The following is a 17309-nucleotide window of genomic DNA, read 5'->3' as shown; positions in this document are numbered from 1 at the left end:
TTTTTCGTATCTTCCTCCATGAAGACAGGCACAAAGTAACTATTTAACTTCTCAGCCATTTCCCTAAACTCCATTATAAATTCTTCTGTCTCTGCATGTAATGAACTCACATTTGTCCTTGCTAATCTTTTCCTTTTTACAGATGTATAGAAGCTTTTATGGTCCATTTTTATGTTTCTCCCTAGTTCACATTTATATTCTAATCTCCCTTTCTTTATCAGTTGCTTGGCCTTCATTTGCTGAATTCTAAAATGGTGCCAATCCTCAGGTTTACTTTTTTTTTTGCCAACTTTATAAGCCTCTTCCTTTGATCTAAGACAATTTTTAACTTCCTTTGTTAGCCATAGTTGATTCACTTTTCCTGTTGGGCTTTTGTGCCTTAAAGAAATGTGTATTTGTTGTAAATTATGTATTAGTTCTTTAAATAACAGCCATTGCCTGTCTACTGTCATACCTTTTAATTTGTTTTCCCAATCCACCACAGACAACTTGCCTCTCACATATTCATAGTTTCCTTTGTTTAAATTCAAGACCCTAGTTTCAGATTGAACTACATCATTTTCAAACTAAGTGGAAAATTCTATCATATTATGGTCACTTTTCACTAAGGATTCATTTACAACAAGATTACTAATTGGCCCTCTCTCATTGCATGATACTAGATCTAAAACAGCCTGTTCCCTAGTTGGTTCCTCAACATACTGCTCTAGAAAACCATTTCATACACATTCTAGGAATTTGTCCTCCACAGTGATCAGCACGCAGCAAACAAAGCTCAGAATAAGTCTTTGTTGGGGAAGGGGAACATTATGAAAATGTGGTTAGCACATTTAGGAGGTGGTCACACTGCAGGTTAGTAGAGAGCAGGCAGAGAGGGAATGGGTGACAGCCAGACCATCTAGGAGGCCCAGGCAGGTAGTGGCAGGGTTCCCATAGGTCTATCTCGCTCACTAACTGGTTTTCCATTTGGATTCTGCTGAGGACAATGGTTCCTCAGAGAAGTGTATCAAGAGCAGGGCCATGGCACCAGAGGTGGCTCAGCTGCACAGGTGGGGAGAAAGAAGAGTGGAAGAGCAATAGTGGTTGGAGATTTGATGGTTAGGAGAACAGGCAGGCATGTCTGAGCTCATAGATACCCAGCCTATATGTAGATTGAAGTCTCCCCTCATTACTGTATTATCCTTGTTACATGCACCTCTAATTTCCTGATTTATACAGTACCCTACATCAGCACTATAAGCAATCTCTATGAATGTTTGCTGCCCCTTGTTGTTTCTTATCTCCACCCAAACTGATTCTACACTTTGTTCTTCTGATCTAAGATCCTCCCTCATGAATGTACTGATCTCATCCCTTATTATCAGTGCTACCCCACCTCCTTTTCCTTTTTTCCTGACCTGCTTAAATGTTGAATTTCCTTGAATATTTAGTTCCCAGCCTTGGTCACCCTATATCTCTGTAATGGCAATTAGATCATATCATTTACTTTTATTTGTGCCATCAATTCACCTAGCTTGTTGCAAATGCTGCATGCATTCAGATAGGAAGCCTTTATTTCTGCCTTTTTAACATTATTCCATATTTTGTCTCTATTTGATATGAGCCTTTGTTTCTGCTAACTTCCACTTTGGTTTACTACTTTTGAACTTCCCATTATCAGTATTGTTTTTCTCCTACCTGAATTGCCTCTCTGGTTCCCATCCACCTGACAAGATAGTTTAAACCTTTCCCAAAAGCACTAGCTAATCTCCCCATGAGGATGTTAGTCCTGGTCCTGTTAAAGTGTAATTCATCCTCCTTGTACAGGTCCCACCTGCCTCAGAACTGGTCCCAATGCCACAGAAATCTGAAGCCCTCCCTCCTACACCACTTCTTTAGCCATGTTTCATTCAGTCAATCCTCCTATTTCTATACTCACTAGCATGTGGTACTGCAAGAAATACCAAGATTACTGCCTTAGAGGCCCTGCTTTTCAATCTCTTTCCTAGCTCCCTGAAATCTACTTTCAGGACCTCATGCCTCTTTCTATCTATGTTGTTGGTACCAATGTGGACCACAATCTCTGGCTGTTCGCCCTGCCCCAAAAGAATGTCCTGCAGCTGCTCGGTGACATCCCTGACCCTGGCACCAAGGAGGCAACACACCATTTTGGAATCACATCTATGACTGCAGAAATGCCTGCCCATTCCCCTAACAATTGAATCTCCTATCACTACTGATCTTCCACTCTTCTTCCTCCCCACTTATGCAGCTGAGCCACCCATGGTGCCATAGACTTGGCTCTTGATACACTTCTCTGAGGAGCCATTGCTCTTACCAGAATCCAAATGCAAAACTGGTTAGTGAGCAAGACAAACTCACAGGACCCCTGCGCTACCTGCCTGGTCATTCTAGACTGCCTGGCAGTCACTCATTCCCTCTCTGCCTACTCTCTACTAATCTGCAGTGTGACCACCTCCTAAATGTGCTAACCACATTTTCATAATTCTCCCCCTCCCCAACAAAGACTTATGCTGAGCTTTGTTTGCTGTGCGCTGATCACTGTCAGGCATCCTACCAATGCATTCCACTATGGAGAACCACAGAGTTGATCCACAACAAATGTACAAAAAGAAAAACACACAATAGAGAAGGTGAACTTGAAGTGCGGGATTTTATTGAATTGGCTCAGCTGTTGTATTCATGCAGAATACTGTGGGGAGGCATTCATTTAACCTGTGGTTAGGAATTTAGCAGCAAATCAGTGAGAAACTGATGGCAAGAAGCTTAGGAGCAGAGGAATGTTTCAATTAGTGGGATGAAAGATTCCCCTCTGGTGCCACTGCATGTCCCTAATGCGTCTGACAGACTGGATCTGAGGCTGCTGGGCTCCAAATTCAGTTACATCCTTGTACTCTCTCTTCTCAAGTAGGTACTGGTAGCCTCTGTAGCCTGGGTACTGGTATCCAACCCATCTGGAAGAAAGACAAAACAGGAGTAACTGAAAGAGGAACACCACAAATCTCATCCTCTCACACAAAGAAATCCAAAGAAAAGACTTCCAACCCCAAGGCAGTGCTGATGTAACCGATCTGAGAACAGACAGTAGTAGAACTGCTACATTTGGCCTCACAGCCTTCAATTCGAGAAAGATATCAAGGCATCATCTTCTTGATCATTCTTCAGCAACTCCTGCTGAACACGAGTGTATGTGCGGACATCAGAGTGAGGACAGGATGGGGTTGAATTATTGAACATGTAGTTGATATTCACTGTCAAGGTTAGACCTGAAAAATAGTCAGTTGGATGAAAGGGAATTGAAAATATTAAATCACTCTTTCCTCCCAGGTCAAAATACTCCATATAAGGATATATAGAGTAGCAGATCGCCAAGAAGTACACCAATCTGCAGGTCAATCAAAGCACAGAATCTTTTGGTATTTAAAAGACTATCTGTAGACTGCACTATTTATTTCATTGATGGATCTGGGGAGTAAATGAGGTGTCAGCCATGGCTCAGTGGTAGCACTGTTACCTCTGATTCAGAAGATTGTGAATTCAAGCCCCACTCAGAAACTGAAACTCATAATCTAGGCTAATGCTTTAGTACAGTACTGAGCGAATGCTGCACTGTTGGAGGTTGTTTATTTTGGACTCTTGAACGCTCAATAAAACAGATTACCTGATAATTTATCTCTTTGCTGTTTGTGGAAACTTGCTGTGCACAAATTTGTTTGATGCATTTTGTACAGTGACTACACAAAAGATTATTTCATTACTCTAAAGCGCTTTGAGAAGTCAAGAAAAACATTATATAAGTACAAGTTCTTTCTTTTAAAGCACTTTCTGGGGAGGAAAAGAGAAATGAAAAACATTTGGAGGAAACAAAAGTATAAAAAAACTCAACATAAAGAAAAAAATTGGGGAAAAATTTCCAGGGGGGTCTCCAATCTCTCTCAGCAACTTAAGTGGAAACCCTGAGAAATGCTATAAATGGTCATTTACACGATTTCTCTAGGAATTCTGCCAATCTCCTATCAGAAGACCCCATGTGGGAATTCCAGAGAATTGTAATAATGAAGATAATGGCGATTGGATTGGCATTGTTAGTGCATGTGTTATCAGAGTTGTGTTAGAGAGGCTGTGACAATTTAAGATTGTGTTAGGGTCCCTCTTATACTGAGGACTGCATTTTGTGCTTAAAACAGTCTGGAGAATACTGCTGAGGCAGGATTTGGAACATGTCCAATCAGCCCCAAGATCATAAAGGTAATTGTTTATTATTTGTGTAGTTCTCATCTTCTGGAATAGCTTTAACTCTTTTTCCTAAATGTACTTAGGCAACTTATTAGTGGAGGCTGTGTATCTCTACCGTAGAGAGTTCAAATCTCTGGAACGCTGAGCCAATGGAAGCTAATGTAAACAAAGGGTAAAGGTCATAGGAGGTTAATAAAGTAATGGCCTGCATGGAGACGAGAGTATTATAACCAGACTGTTGTAATGCAGAGTTGTGGAAAATTGAAGGTTGGTTAATCTGCTACTGTGCTCACCAACTGTACATAAGGTTTCCCCTAGCCTATGTATCATTGTGTGTGTTGCTGGTAAGTATCTATAAACCTGTAAGCAAAAGACTGCATTTAAAACTTTAATTTCCGGCATAGAGACAACAGCTCCAAGCTTGTCTCTCTAGCATTTCTAGCAGTTTGTTCAGAACTATGGATGTAGTGCTTTGCTCGCCTGATATCAATATTTTTCGAAAGGCCTCACAAAACTTGACTTCTGTTTTATTATCTTGTATCTTTAAGGCTATCACCTGTCTAGTTTTGTACTGGATGGTTTTGACTTTGAGTGGGAAATCTGAAAAATTTAAAGTGCAAATTAAATTTAAAGTATTTTCTAAATAGAATCAAGATCTATATCTCTACTTCTGTGTTTCATGATATGAAAGTATTAAGGTTATAGGAGCATAGGAACAGAGTAGACCAGTTAGCCCCACAAGCCATGCAGTGAGGTCGTGGCTGACCTGTGAATTAATCCATATATCTACCTTCCGCCAATATTCCCTAATACACTTCAGGTAACAAAAATCTAACAATCTTAGATTCGTAGTTAACAATTAATCTAACATCTGTTACTATTTGCGAAAGAGAGTTCCAAACTTGCACCACCCTTTGTGTTCCCATTTGAAAGGCTTGGCTCTAACATTTAGACCATGCCCCCAGTTAGTGATTTAGGGATTTAAGGGAACACTCAGCAGCAGCAAAGCATAGTTTGGAACCAGAACCATAATGCTATACTTAAACCTTCACGCATCTGGATTTGCAACTGGGAAAAGCGGGCAACCCTATTCACATTGGCATTTTACCAATGTCTGTATTCTCTTTGTAGAATGTATGCTAAAAGATGTTAGGGCACCAAGCAGCACTATAACCTGCATTAAGAGGACAATGACCTGGATTTTGCGATCAGTGGCAAAACAAAGGGACTTGAAGACCTTGAAGAAGCTGCCTACAAAGATCTAGCGATCTCTGTTGCATGAATTTCACCTTTCCTGATGTTAGTTTGAATGTGGCGCCAAGTCAAGGGGATCTCCAGACGTCCAGCAACCAGTATTCCCAAAGACAGCAAACCAGGAAGTAAAATGCACTGATTATCCTTCAATTTTAACAAAGTTATAGAGAGAGCAAGATAAATAATTGGGGTGTACACCTTTGGAGCTGAGATATCATAAACAGACTTTATGATATAATTTATTATGTTAAAAGAATGGAAAAATTTGGCTTTACGCAAATCTCAAATTATTATTTCAGAGCCAGAGAGGTTCTTCAGCAGAAGTTATGACTTAGTACACCATTAAAAGCCCAGTTACATCACATTAATAAGGAATAATTTTTTGAGGGTTTCTAACAGCAATGTTACAGCTTAAAGGGAGAAGATCATTTCAGTGATTTCTAATTGATTGTGGGCTGCGGGGACTTCAACAGCATACCTGATGGAGTAGCATAGAATCACTGACAAGCAACTTTTGGATTTCTTGTTTAACTGCATATGTGAATTCCAGAAGTAGGTGCATATGTGAATTGCAGAAGTTGCTGTCGGTTTCAGGGAAATAATTGTGGCGAACTGGCATTACTATAAAATCCAGGTCAATCATGCAATTACTCAAAGGGGTAATTTCCTAATGCACTGATGCATCTTCCCAAGTGCATCATTGGAAAATTAGTCTCAATATGTGCATTATCAAGTGGAGTCAAATGATGCTAACACAATGGTTTTTTTCTAGAAGTTCACTCCCAGTACTCACGTTCCGTTCAGAACACGAATGGATGAAACCTTCTCTTGGTATCCATGAGCATGGAAACTTGGTACGTCGTCATCTATGATTTCAATTTTCTTTCCAGTAAAGTTAGGGTTTTCATATAGTACAATCTTGTGTTCTTGTCCATCCTGTAGATGTAATGACACAAAGGTTGAGTTCTTTTCAGAATAGGAGTAATTAAATATTGACCTTTTAGTGGCCACCCTTCGATTTTTATTTTAAACTTCTTCCCTGTTTTTCTCCCCTTCTATCTGACAGCACTGCTTCGTGGTGGAGTGTGGTTGCCAGCAGCCTTCCAGCACCTCACTTTAGTGACCGCCCCTCATGTGGGAGCCTTAACACTAAACTTCTGTAGGCTTGTGACTTTGGAGGTATCATCGTCAAGTTCAACTCCATCCCCAGCCATCGTCCACACGTATATTTTCCAGCAGAGTTAATGGGTTAGATGAGGAGAGGGAACCCTAATTTCTCCCTCCTATTGACCGACAGCCATGAAACAAATTGTAGAATTTGACTGCTGCCTGGAGAAGATTGCAGACTAGTGAAGAAAGCTAGGACCTTTCCGACCTACATCAGCAACCTAGGCTGTCAGCCATTCTAACGATTATTCAGAGTTGCAATGTTTGTAACATCTACTAGTCCACTTTACAAGTCATTAAACTGAATGTAAAGTCCAGGTCACTAACTACAGCTACATTTGGCTACTTTTTTGTAATCATTTAATTGACATTGGTGGATAAAATGCCACAAGGAAATATTTGCCAATAAGTCAGAAATTCTAGTGTGCAAACAGTGAGAAGTACTTGAACCCCTAACTTCCTTAATAATAAGGAACTTTATATAGATGTAATGCATGATGTGATTGCTTCTTAACCAACCATGTACATTAGCAAATAGAGGTGTTTAAGTTTGGGGAAATAATATCTGTTTTCATAAAAAATGTATCATTACTTTGTTTAGTTATATAATGTTCTAGTTAATTGGAGAGTTTAGTTCCAATAGTCCAGGTAAAAGATTAGGAGCTTTTTGATTGTGATTGCAAGACAATAAGCTCTTTCTAATTTGAAAACTTTGCATCATGGCCCTCTGATTTAGCATTTGACTAATATGCCTATTTTCTATTCCAGATTATATAAAGTTTATCGTTTTCAACTTGAGGGCTGCACAGAGCAGCAGAATAGCAAGTAGCTGTGATGCTTACAAACATACGAAATAGGAGCAGGAGTAGGCCATTTGGCCCTTCAAGCCTGCTCCACTATTCAATAAGATCATGGCTGATCTGTTTGTGTTGCGAGTTCCACATTCTCACTATCTTTAATTCCCTAGCTTAACAAGAATCTATCTACCTCTGCCTTAAAAATATTCAATGACCCCCCCCCCCATCCACTACCTTCTGAGGCAGAGAATTCCAAAGTCACACAACCCTCTGAGAGAAAATTTTTTTTCCTCATCTCTGTTCTAAAAGGGCAACCCCTAATTTTAAAACTTTGCCCCCTAGTTCTGGATTCACCCACAAGGGGAAACATTCTTTCCACGTCCACCTTGAGAAGACCGTCAGGATCTTATATACTTCAATCAAGTCAACCCTCAGTCTTCTAAACGCCGTTGGAAACAAGCACAGCCTGTCCAACCTTTCCTCAAAAGCCAACACGCTCATTCCAGGTATCAATCTAGTAAACTTGCTCTGAACTGTCTCCAATGCATTTACACCCTTCCTTAAATAAGGAGACCCAAACTGCACACAGTATTCGAGATGTGCAATGCCCTGCATTGAAACCTCTGTCTGAAGATGTCGTTCTTTCACTGGAGAAGTCCTGAACAGAACCTGCAGTGTTACGGTGCTCAATAAATAGAATCTCCATAGAGTCAGAAGAATAACAGCAAGATACACATATTAATTATTACCCAGTAAAATAATGAACAAAATTTCCAAACTATGGCACAACATTAAAAGTATTGGCTATTTTGGAATCTGACCCAGTGGAAGTTGCTCTAACTTCTGCACTGTAATGGATCACCAGCATTTTCCCTCCAATTGCAATCATGTCAAGCTCATTATAGGTGCCTATGGAGGGATGTAACCTTTAAGTTTCCTTTGGTTCATTTTTCAGAAAAAAAAAATTCACCCCCCTACAAGTGTTGATTCATGCTGAGGTACAGTTCCAAAAGCAAACCTTTAGTGTTTCAGTTCAGCCATCATTCTTCTTTCATGAGCTTTGGTGGTATGTGTTGACAAGCTGATCAATCTTGAGGAGCTTCACATGTCCGCCTGATACTTTCCACACCCAATCTCCACACATGTACATGGCCAATTTTAGATCAGTGAATTAATTAGAATCAACCTCCCCTGCCCCCAGACCCTTCTCATTCTGATCTATTCCCCCCCACCCCAGCACCACCCCCCACCACCCCTTATGCAGAGGTGGAAAATTATACCACCTCAATCATTGCCTTGGTTGAGATCAGCAAGCTGAGCTTAGACAGAAGTTGAACCAGCGTAGTTCCTTATCGATAAGACCGAGTACCACACCAGGCAGAACTGAGGGGCTTCCATATTTCTGTTGGTCTGATTCTATTTGCTCGGGTTTATTTCAGTTTTAGCTCTACAATCAATACCAACATACCAGTTTCACAGGTTTGAAGGAAGCAAGACTATCACTCTTGCGGCTGTTTGTCCAAGTATCCCAGCGGGGGTATTCTCCTTTCTCAAATACAAACTGTTCACCCTTGCAGCCTGATTGCTCATAACCAACCCATCTGAAAATAAAACAAAGCAGATTTGGTGTCAGTCATCGATGGATATTATCCACCTTGTAACAATAAAGTGTATTTAACTGGTGACGGCGTCTAGTACTGTTATTACCAACTTCAATTTAGGAGTTCCTTCAAAAATGACGTCCACACTTGAGCTTCCTATTATAAACGTACTTGAGGTGGAAATAATGGAAACAGCAATGTCATATGAATGTGTTAAGCATTCATTACTATTATCGTCATCTGTCCTATGCTTTTATTTCCAGTGATAAAACACAAAAACCATTAATGCTGAAAATCTGAGATGGAAACAGAAAATTCTAGAAATGTACATAACATGTGAGCTAGCATCTCAAAAGGAGGCTACTGTCATATACTATACATTTCCAGCATTATATTTCCATTTTCTTAAATGTGGAAATTGGACATCTTGTTCTCTTGTCTGTGAGATCAGTGCAAATTTTCTGTTGTTTCAGATTTTCTCCTCTCTTTTCCTGAAGGTGCTGACTCATGCTAAGGTACAGTTTCATGGGTGCTGAAAGCTTTCTAGTCGCTCAAGTTGGCTATTCAATTCTGGAGGTGCAACATGTGATTGCCTAACTTATCCTTACCTTCTGCATGCATTCCAGAAGTGGTCACTAGATCATGATCAGGACCTTGACTCATGGATCATTAAGCCAGTTGATGTACTTAGCTTATGACAGAATAGGGGCCTTACTGCTCTGTGTGTTTCAATACCGTGACACAATTACTTCACCAGATAGTCTACCTACCCACTGAAACCGAAGGGCTTTTACACATGCCTCTTTTTGAGAGAACTTTCTCCAATACTCATCTTTTGAGTCTCTTTACTTTCCAAACATCTGCTAAGAAGATGGATTGGAGACCTACTCCCAATTATTCTCTGGAATTGGTCCCTAGGGGTGATTGAGACAATGCTGGGGCAAATAAGTGGTCACATCCAGAGATTAAAGCCTTGGTTAAAGCTTTCTTCCTGCCATCTGTGCTTTAGACCCCCTGTTCTTCTCTCACTGGCTTTTCACCTCCCTAATTTTCTTTTGAAATATTTTCCATCTAGTCTCTCTCCTTTCATTTTCTTCTTTGTGCTTAAAAGGTCTTTATTGTTTATAGCCATTTTCTCACCATGAGTCTTCCTATTCATTCATGTTTCTCTGTCTTAGGTAGTTTTCTCTATAATGTTCATACAGTTACTCAGGTACTGAGTTATGCTTAGATTAGACCATCTGTCTTTTTTATTCGGTGTTTTCCATCTCAATTCATATATTTTTAACTGTCTGACTGAAGTACAGTTCAGTCTGATGTCTCTATTGCTGTTGTTTCCTGCTCTTGTTCTGAACTGAACAACCTCTTCAACTTTGCTTCTAATTTCCATCCTTCTCTTGCCTTTGCACAGTCCATTTCTGACTCCTCCCTTCCCTTCCTCGACTTCTCTCTCTCTCTCTCCATTTTTGGGGATAGGTTATCGACCAATATCCACTATAAACCCACGAACTCCCACACTTCGCTTCCTGTAAGATCTTTATACATTAGCTAGTTTCTCTGTCTCTGTTGCATCTGTTCTGATGATACAACTCTCCACACCAGCGCTTCTGATATGTTTTCCTTTTCCCTCAACTGAGGAATCCTCCCAATGTGGTTGATGGGGCCTTCATTGAATTCCCTGCACTTAAGCTGTCACCACTTCATCTCCTTTCAAGAGCCATAACATGATTCTGCTTGTCCTCACCTTTCACCCCAACACACTTCACATTCAATGCACCATCGTCTGCTATTTCAATCACCTCCAGTGTGATGACACCACCAAACATCCTCCACTCCCATGTCCTTTTACCTCCTCCCTTCTTACTCTCCAAGGCTCACAACATTCCCGATGATTTACTTGTGCTTCTTTCAGTTTATTTTGCTCATCCACATTGGGGAGACCAAACGCAGATTGGGTCACCACTTTGCAGAACACCTCCATTTAGTCCACAAGTGTAATCTTGAGTTTCCAGCTGCCTGTCATTTTAACTCTTTGCTCCATTCCCAGTCTGACCTTTCTGTCCTCAGCCTTCTACGCTGTTCCGTTGAAGCTCAACGTAAGCTTGAGGAATAGCACCTCATCTCTTGATTAGATGCTTTACAGCCTTATGGACTAAACATTGAGTTCAACAACTTCAGAATATAACCTCTGCCCCCTTTCGTTTTTGTGCTTTTGCTTTTGGATGGCAGATGTAGTTAATGGTTCTGCTTTTCCCATTTATACTTCCTCCAGATACATCTTTTGATTCTTTACTTGTCCCATTATCACCCTTTTTACCTTGCATCATCATCATCATAACCATGGCCTGAATTTTCCCATCGTGATTTGGGGGCGGGGCCCGCTCGCTGACGGGAAAGTGACGCGGGATGACATCGGAAGAAACCCCTGACGTCATCCCGCCCCATTTAAATATTCAGGAAGGCGGACGGATAGTGAAATCAGCTGTCTGCCCACCGACCTGTCAATGGCCAATTGAGGCCATTGACAGGATAATTAAGGTAATTAAAGGCCCTGCCCATTCAACCTTAAGGCAGGATGAGGTTTCATGTCCATTTTAAAAGTCTTAAACAAACTTCATGTGAAATTTATTAACATGTCCCATCTCGTGTGACATGTTAATTTTTTTTTATTTTTCTAATTTGACACTTTGAAGCACTATCAGTGATCTCCCTGAGACGGCACTTAGTCTCAGGGAGCATTGCGCTCTTTTGTGCGCATGCACGAAAGAGCTCACTTTGACAGTTGGGGAATCCCTCCCACCCCGCACAGGAAGCGCATAGCACTTCCCGCTGGGCAGACCACTGGGTGGGCCTTAATTGACCTGCCCACTTGAAATGGTGGCAGGGCCCACTTCGGTGGCAGAGTTCGGCTGCCCACCCGCCACCTAGTTGGTGGGGCCCAGCCGCCGGCCTAGGGCAAAATTCTGTTTCATCTCTTTTGTCATTTAATATATCCTACCTTCAATCCTATCACCGGCCTTCCCTTTTTAATGTTGCTTGTTAGCACAGAACATGAATATTGCTGAAAAGAGAGACATGTTGCTTTTCATCAGGGCAAAGTTGGGAGTCTTTAGTTCCCCAATGCTTTCCTCATGGCAATGCCTCGGCCACTCAAAGTCAACTTGCTAACTGATCAATATCCTTTACTCCTGTAGTAGAAATAGTTGTGATTGTTTGAAACTTGGCATTCTTGCATTTGTCCTGAAGAGTGCAAGATGAAAAACTTTAGCAACATGTCTCACTTTTCAGCAATATTCAAGTTCAATACCTTCCCTTTTGTTCTTGCCTCCCCCCCTCCCCACATTACCCCACCCTCCCCTTTCCCCGACTTTGTAACAATTACATCTCTAAACTTCACCAGTTCTGATGAAAGGTCATCAACCTGAAGTGCTAACTCTGTTTCTCGCTCCACCGATGCTGACATACATGATGGGCATTTCCAGCATTTTTTGTCTTTATTTCAGATTTCCAACATCTGTAGTATTTTCCTTTTGTTTATGTACATTATTTTCAGGTTTACCAGACTCCATTTTTATCCAATGCACTTCCCAGTTAACCAAATATGTGGCAAGAAATATTAATCCAATGTAGCCTTCCAATGGCCACATTTGTCCTAAGTTACCCTTATGTGGCTAGTCTGATTCTTTTTATCCAGTATATTGTTCATTTGACTGCAAACTCTCCAGGCTTTCCTGCAATCCCCCAAATGTTCATATGAAGCATAAACCACCAACCCGTTGGGCTAAATGGCCTGTTTCTGTGGTGTAAAGTTTACATAATTCAATGTAATACTTACGGTCCAGTGTGAACCACAAGGGAGCCAACTTTCCCCAATCCAGTCTCTTTCAAGTTGGGACAAGGGCCACTCACTTCGTGGAAGCGGCCCTGGAAATTTTCCTGCTCATACAGGGTAATCTGAAACAGTGCAATGAAGTGTGATTCAGGCTAGTCATTTTGTTATTTTGAATAAGAATGGAGAAACCAATCCGAATAATTTTTAGATCGGAAAGCATGTAGCTGAGAGTATCATCCAATTGTCCTTGTTTAAACGGGACCGAGTGGCAGACACAACATTCATAAATAGATAGTTTGATATGAAAGAAGAAAGGAATGGACCAACCTTATGGGCAACTGTAGAGGTGGGATGTTGCTTGGGAGTTGGGTTTTGTTCAGATGCCATTGTTGCTGGGAGTATGTGTTTCTGCCAATCGGAAGAGATAAAATTGAGTAAACTGATTATACTTGTCTGATAACTATTGAACCAAACTGCAATGGCCTGGTTTTGCAGTTGTAATGACAGCAAAATTGTCAGCGCTCTCCGTCATTACTCTGTGAAACTGCCAACAACTTCTGGCATTTGCAGATTTTCAGGCAAACACAGAAATCCAGAAGTTTATGTCATTGGTTCCCTGCTCCTCCACAGGCTGTGCTGTTGAAGTTCTTGCAGATAGAAATCAATTAGAAATTACTGAATTGATATAAAATTCCACTTTAATGCTACTTTCTCACTGTAAAGACCCTTGAAAAAGTCATGCTTTGTTGAATGAGATGTAACTGGGTTTTTATTGGCACGCTAAGTCAAATTTACTACTGACCAACTTTTTGGCCCTGAGAAACAATTTGTTATTGCGGAATGCTAAGCTTCCCCTTTCCTTGATAAAAGTACAGATTTTTAAAATTATAATAAAAAAAATTGTTTAATATTTTAGCTTCTACTTTAACCCCATGTGTATGTCCCAATCCTTATTTTGCTTTCTATTAAATTATAAGTGAATGATAGAACCCATTTATCATTCTGAGAATCCTTCAATCTTTATTTCACTTTCTGTAAAATTATTTTAAAAAGTTAATGATAGCATCTGCTTGTTACTGTGAGAATTCTTCAACTTGATTGACTGCTAAGCTTGGTGAATAGCATCACGTTTGCTGGATACCTGTGATGACCTAGGCCTGGCGCTAGAATGTCAGGAGAGGTGGAATCCATGTCACAGAGCTTGCTGGATCTATATGGGCAGTTTTCTTTGAGGACTGCAGTGAGCACCATAACTTTGCCACTGAGCATAAAATCGAGACAACACTTCACACTTCGAATCAGGAATAAGTAATTCCTATCCAGTTGTTTTTTGTTAACTAGGTTAACCATCCAGACCACAGTTGAGTAAGTCTCGCTATTAGGATCCTTCATTAACATAATTAAAATGTAAGTTATTCCACTTTACTCTTATTGATTTCTCTCAAAGTAAATCATATAAATTAACTCTTCCCAAAATTCAAGCAAATCAGTTGTGGAAGGTAATTCAATATACACCTGTGTCTCATGACTCTGTCACTTGCTATCACTGAGTTGTTCTCTAATAGTGAAAACAAGGGGAATTTTCAGCTTTCCAAATGCATGACTCTGCAAATGAGAAAAGATTTTTTGATATTTCAACCTACAAAGGTGATCCTTAGCTCACAATATTCCAAGAGACACTGTAATGGTGTAACTATAAGCTAGAAAAAATCTTCTTAATAAGTTGCTGTTTATTTCTCAATAATAGTCCAATAATAATGCCACAGTGGCTAATCCTTCAGTGTTAATATTATCACTCAGAGAGGAACATCTGCAGTTACTTTATAAATGGAAAATTGTTTTTGGCATAAAAGTTACTCAAAATGGTAAAAAAAAACTGAAGCATTGAGAAGTCAATAATATATTCACATGGTACAAATATCTAAGCCTCTCTCTTACCGTTTATGATTTGACTTAAGTTCCTTGATTCATTGCAATTTCTTCTCTCGGGTGATCAATTGCATATTTCCAGCGAATTTTCTACTTTATTTGTTGATTAATTCCTGCCATGTAATCACTCCTAAGTATCTGATTCTTTATCTCAACCATCGCAAAGTCATGTTTACATTCCAGACGGGTATCAGTCTGGTATTAGTTACTTTGCATTTATAAATTACATATATTTATATATACATTACTCATGGTATCCATTATTATTCTTGTAATATTGATCTAATTTCTTTTTAAAAGTAGGAATTCTGTTTAGGTTTTTAAGGTAAGCCATCAGAAGACCATTATTAACTTAGTTTCTAAAACCCTAGGGCAGTTGCCAGCAGTAACCAAGTAGGTAGTAAATGTCTCCCATAGGAATTACCTGCTAAGTTCCTGCTGTCTTTCCATGGGTTCTGATTATAACCTGCTCATTTGAGTAGGCAAGAGGGATAGCCACCAAAAGCCTTCTTTAAATATATGGATCAAGTTCCGATGATGTTATCGGGCCCGCCTGCAAATTTAACTTAAGCCTGTTGGAGAAGTTCATTGTGGTTCCCCTGCAAAGTGAACCTAAAAGGAAGAGGATCTGGTTCTGGCAGGTCCGAAAAGGGTAAGTGGTTTTCCTTTTGTTTTAGTTCCCTTATCGGGCCAGGAGGAATGAAAGTGCTCCTCCTTATCTGGCAAGGAAAATTTAGGCTTCCCCTGCTCCAGCCACAGTGCCCCCCCTCTCCAGACCAAGAGGCCCTTCAAAACAACATAGCTGAAAGCTGGAGATCATTCATAAGGGTCCCTGGCAATCATTGCCTGCCGCCTGACTATCTATTGGTTTTGAGCATGTGGTTGTCAATTTTGGCTGGGTGTAATCCTGAAGGTTTCACCATATGACCTTCTGCCTCAAACTGCCCTTCAACCCCTCCATGCCCACTATGGGTCCTTGCTTCAGCTGCTATACCTTCCCATTGTAATTTAAAAGGATACAGACTATTTTTGTTACCCAATTGGATTCATCTTATCTGTTGGTGAAACAACCTTTTTCCCCATCTCCAATATTTTTTATAACCAATGAATGAAAATGTTAAAAAAAATTAAAAGCATGCTATTTGTTTAATACCTCGATTTTCTCCTGAATTGTTTGCAGCAGTTTCCTGGAGATTAATCTTAAATTCCTGGAGTCTGTGAGGCAATCCTTGAGGGTTAACTATTCTATTTGGGCAAGGAGCCGACAACTCCTATGTAGATGAGACCCAGCTGTTAAATACCCTTCTGGCCTCATGCTACTAAAGTCTAAATGATTTGCTGTCCGTGTCAGTCTGTTCCCATACAACACACACCTCAAGTTAAAATCAGTGACCATGTCTCATTTGAAGAATCATATACTGTTTAATCTTTTAATTTTATTGAATTTCTATGCAACATTAAAAATAACGAGTGCTTTTATCTTAGCTTCTATATATTAATAATGAGATCTGTGGCATTCATTATTATTTTTAAATTTTATCTTGTTACGCACCCTATTTCATACTCAAAACATTCCACTCATTACTGCCTGCCCCTGTACACACACAAATTCCCAGATCTGTACATTATAGTTAACTCCATCTTGTCATCCTACTAGACAACAATTGCAGAAGACCTCCTACTTTCTCAAGTAACCTTCAATGGAAAATATAAAATAGTTGACAGACACAAGGCAGGAGAAAATAACTGGTTGCATTAAAATATTTGAATTTTTGCTATCTTACAAAAGTGAACTACTACGTTTGAATTGCCTGCAGATATAAAAGCTCTTACCAGTATCCAGTCGTGTCAGTGCAGGATGACTGTCTGTCAGAGAATTTATACTGAACTCAAACAGAACCATGCCAAAAACTATTTGTTAAATGGTTACAGTGGGCATGTGGATAGATGGATTGGGATTAATGTTAAATAAAGCATCCCTTTTACTGACGTGCAGAGAGCATTGTTTTGCTGAACACAAGATGGGTAGAATTATTTCATTAGCTTTCAAATTCATCGGGTGCCCACATTGTTTGGGTTTAGAGCAGAGAGATTTGAAGAGTGCCTGCATCAGCTTTCCTAGTGCCAGCAGCTGCGAGCATGACCCTGCAGACAAAGCACACATCAGCCCTACTCCAGTGGTTTCCGAGCCAGACTCCTAGTCCCTATCATAAACCAGAACTTCACCATAGATCTGGAAAAGACTGGAAATGAGAGCCAGCAACTGAATTAAACACATAAAGTGAAAGTTCCTGAATGTGGTGGGGAAAGGCATAAAGACTCTTGCCTGGATTGCCCCATCTGTGCTTAAATTACTGATAAAGATACCATACAGCAGCTATTCCAACATTAACACCCATTACCTCTATTTCAGATGCAGCACATCAAATTAATTGTACTCTTTTCTTCTTTTATTTTTTTCCTTATCTGTTCTGAATGTATTGGGAGTGAACT

General features: G+C 40.1%; 1 protein-coding gene across 1 annotated transcript; it reads right to left on the bottom strand.

Annotated features, from left to right (window-relative positions):
- Nucleotides 1–2672: 2672 nt before the first annotated feature.
- LOC121285831 (beta-crystallin B2-like) lies at nt 2673–13274 on the bottom strand. Its single transcript, XM_041202702.1, has 5 exons — nt 13215–13274; nt 12891–13009; nt 8923–9055; nt 6284–6426; nt 2673–2954 (listed from the first exon to the last, which is right to left on the bottom strand). The coding sequence occupies exons 1-5, from the start codon at nt 13272–13274 to the stop codon at nt 2786–2788; spliced, it is 624 nt and encodes a 207-aa protein (XP_041058636.1). The 3' UTR covers nt 2673–2785.
- Nucleotides 13275–17309: the final 4035 nt, after the last annotated feature.

This window comes from Carcharodon carcharias, chromosome 13 (assembly GCF_017639515.1).
Source record: "Carcharodon carcharias isolate sCarCar2 chromosome 13, sCarCar2.pri, whole genome shotgun sequence".
NCBI lineage: Eukaryota > Metazoa > Chordata > Chondrichthyes > Lamniformes > Lamnidae > Carcharodon > Carcharodon carcharias.
This window is presented reverse-complemented; position numbering and strand designations above follow the sequence as displayed.

What these genes read in the sequence shown, in the direction of transcription:
- LOC121285831 (XM_041202702.1), bottom strand. Translation starts at nt 13,274, where the DNA reads ATGGCATCTGAACAAAACCCAACTCCCAAGCAACATCCCACCTCTACA. An exon ending in CCTCTACAGTTGCCCATAAG is followed by an intron (nt 13,010 to 13,214) that starts GTTGGTCCATTC and finishes GCACTGTTTCAG; the next exon opens with ATTACCCTGTATGAGCAGGA. An exon ending in ATTCGTGTTCTGAACGGAAC is followed by an intron (nt 2,955 to 6,283) that starts GTGAGTACTGGG and finishes TCTTTCTTCCAG; the next exon opens with ATGGGTTGGATACCAGTACC.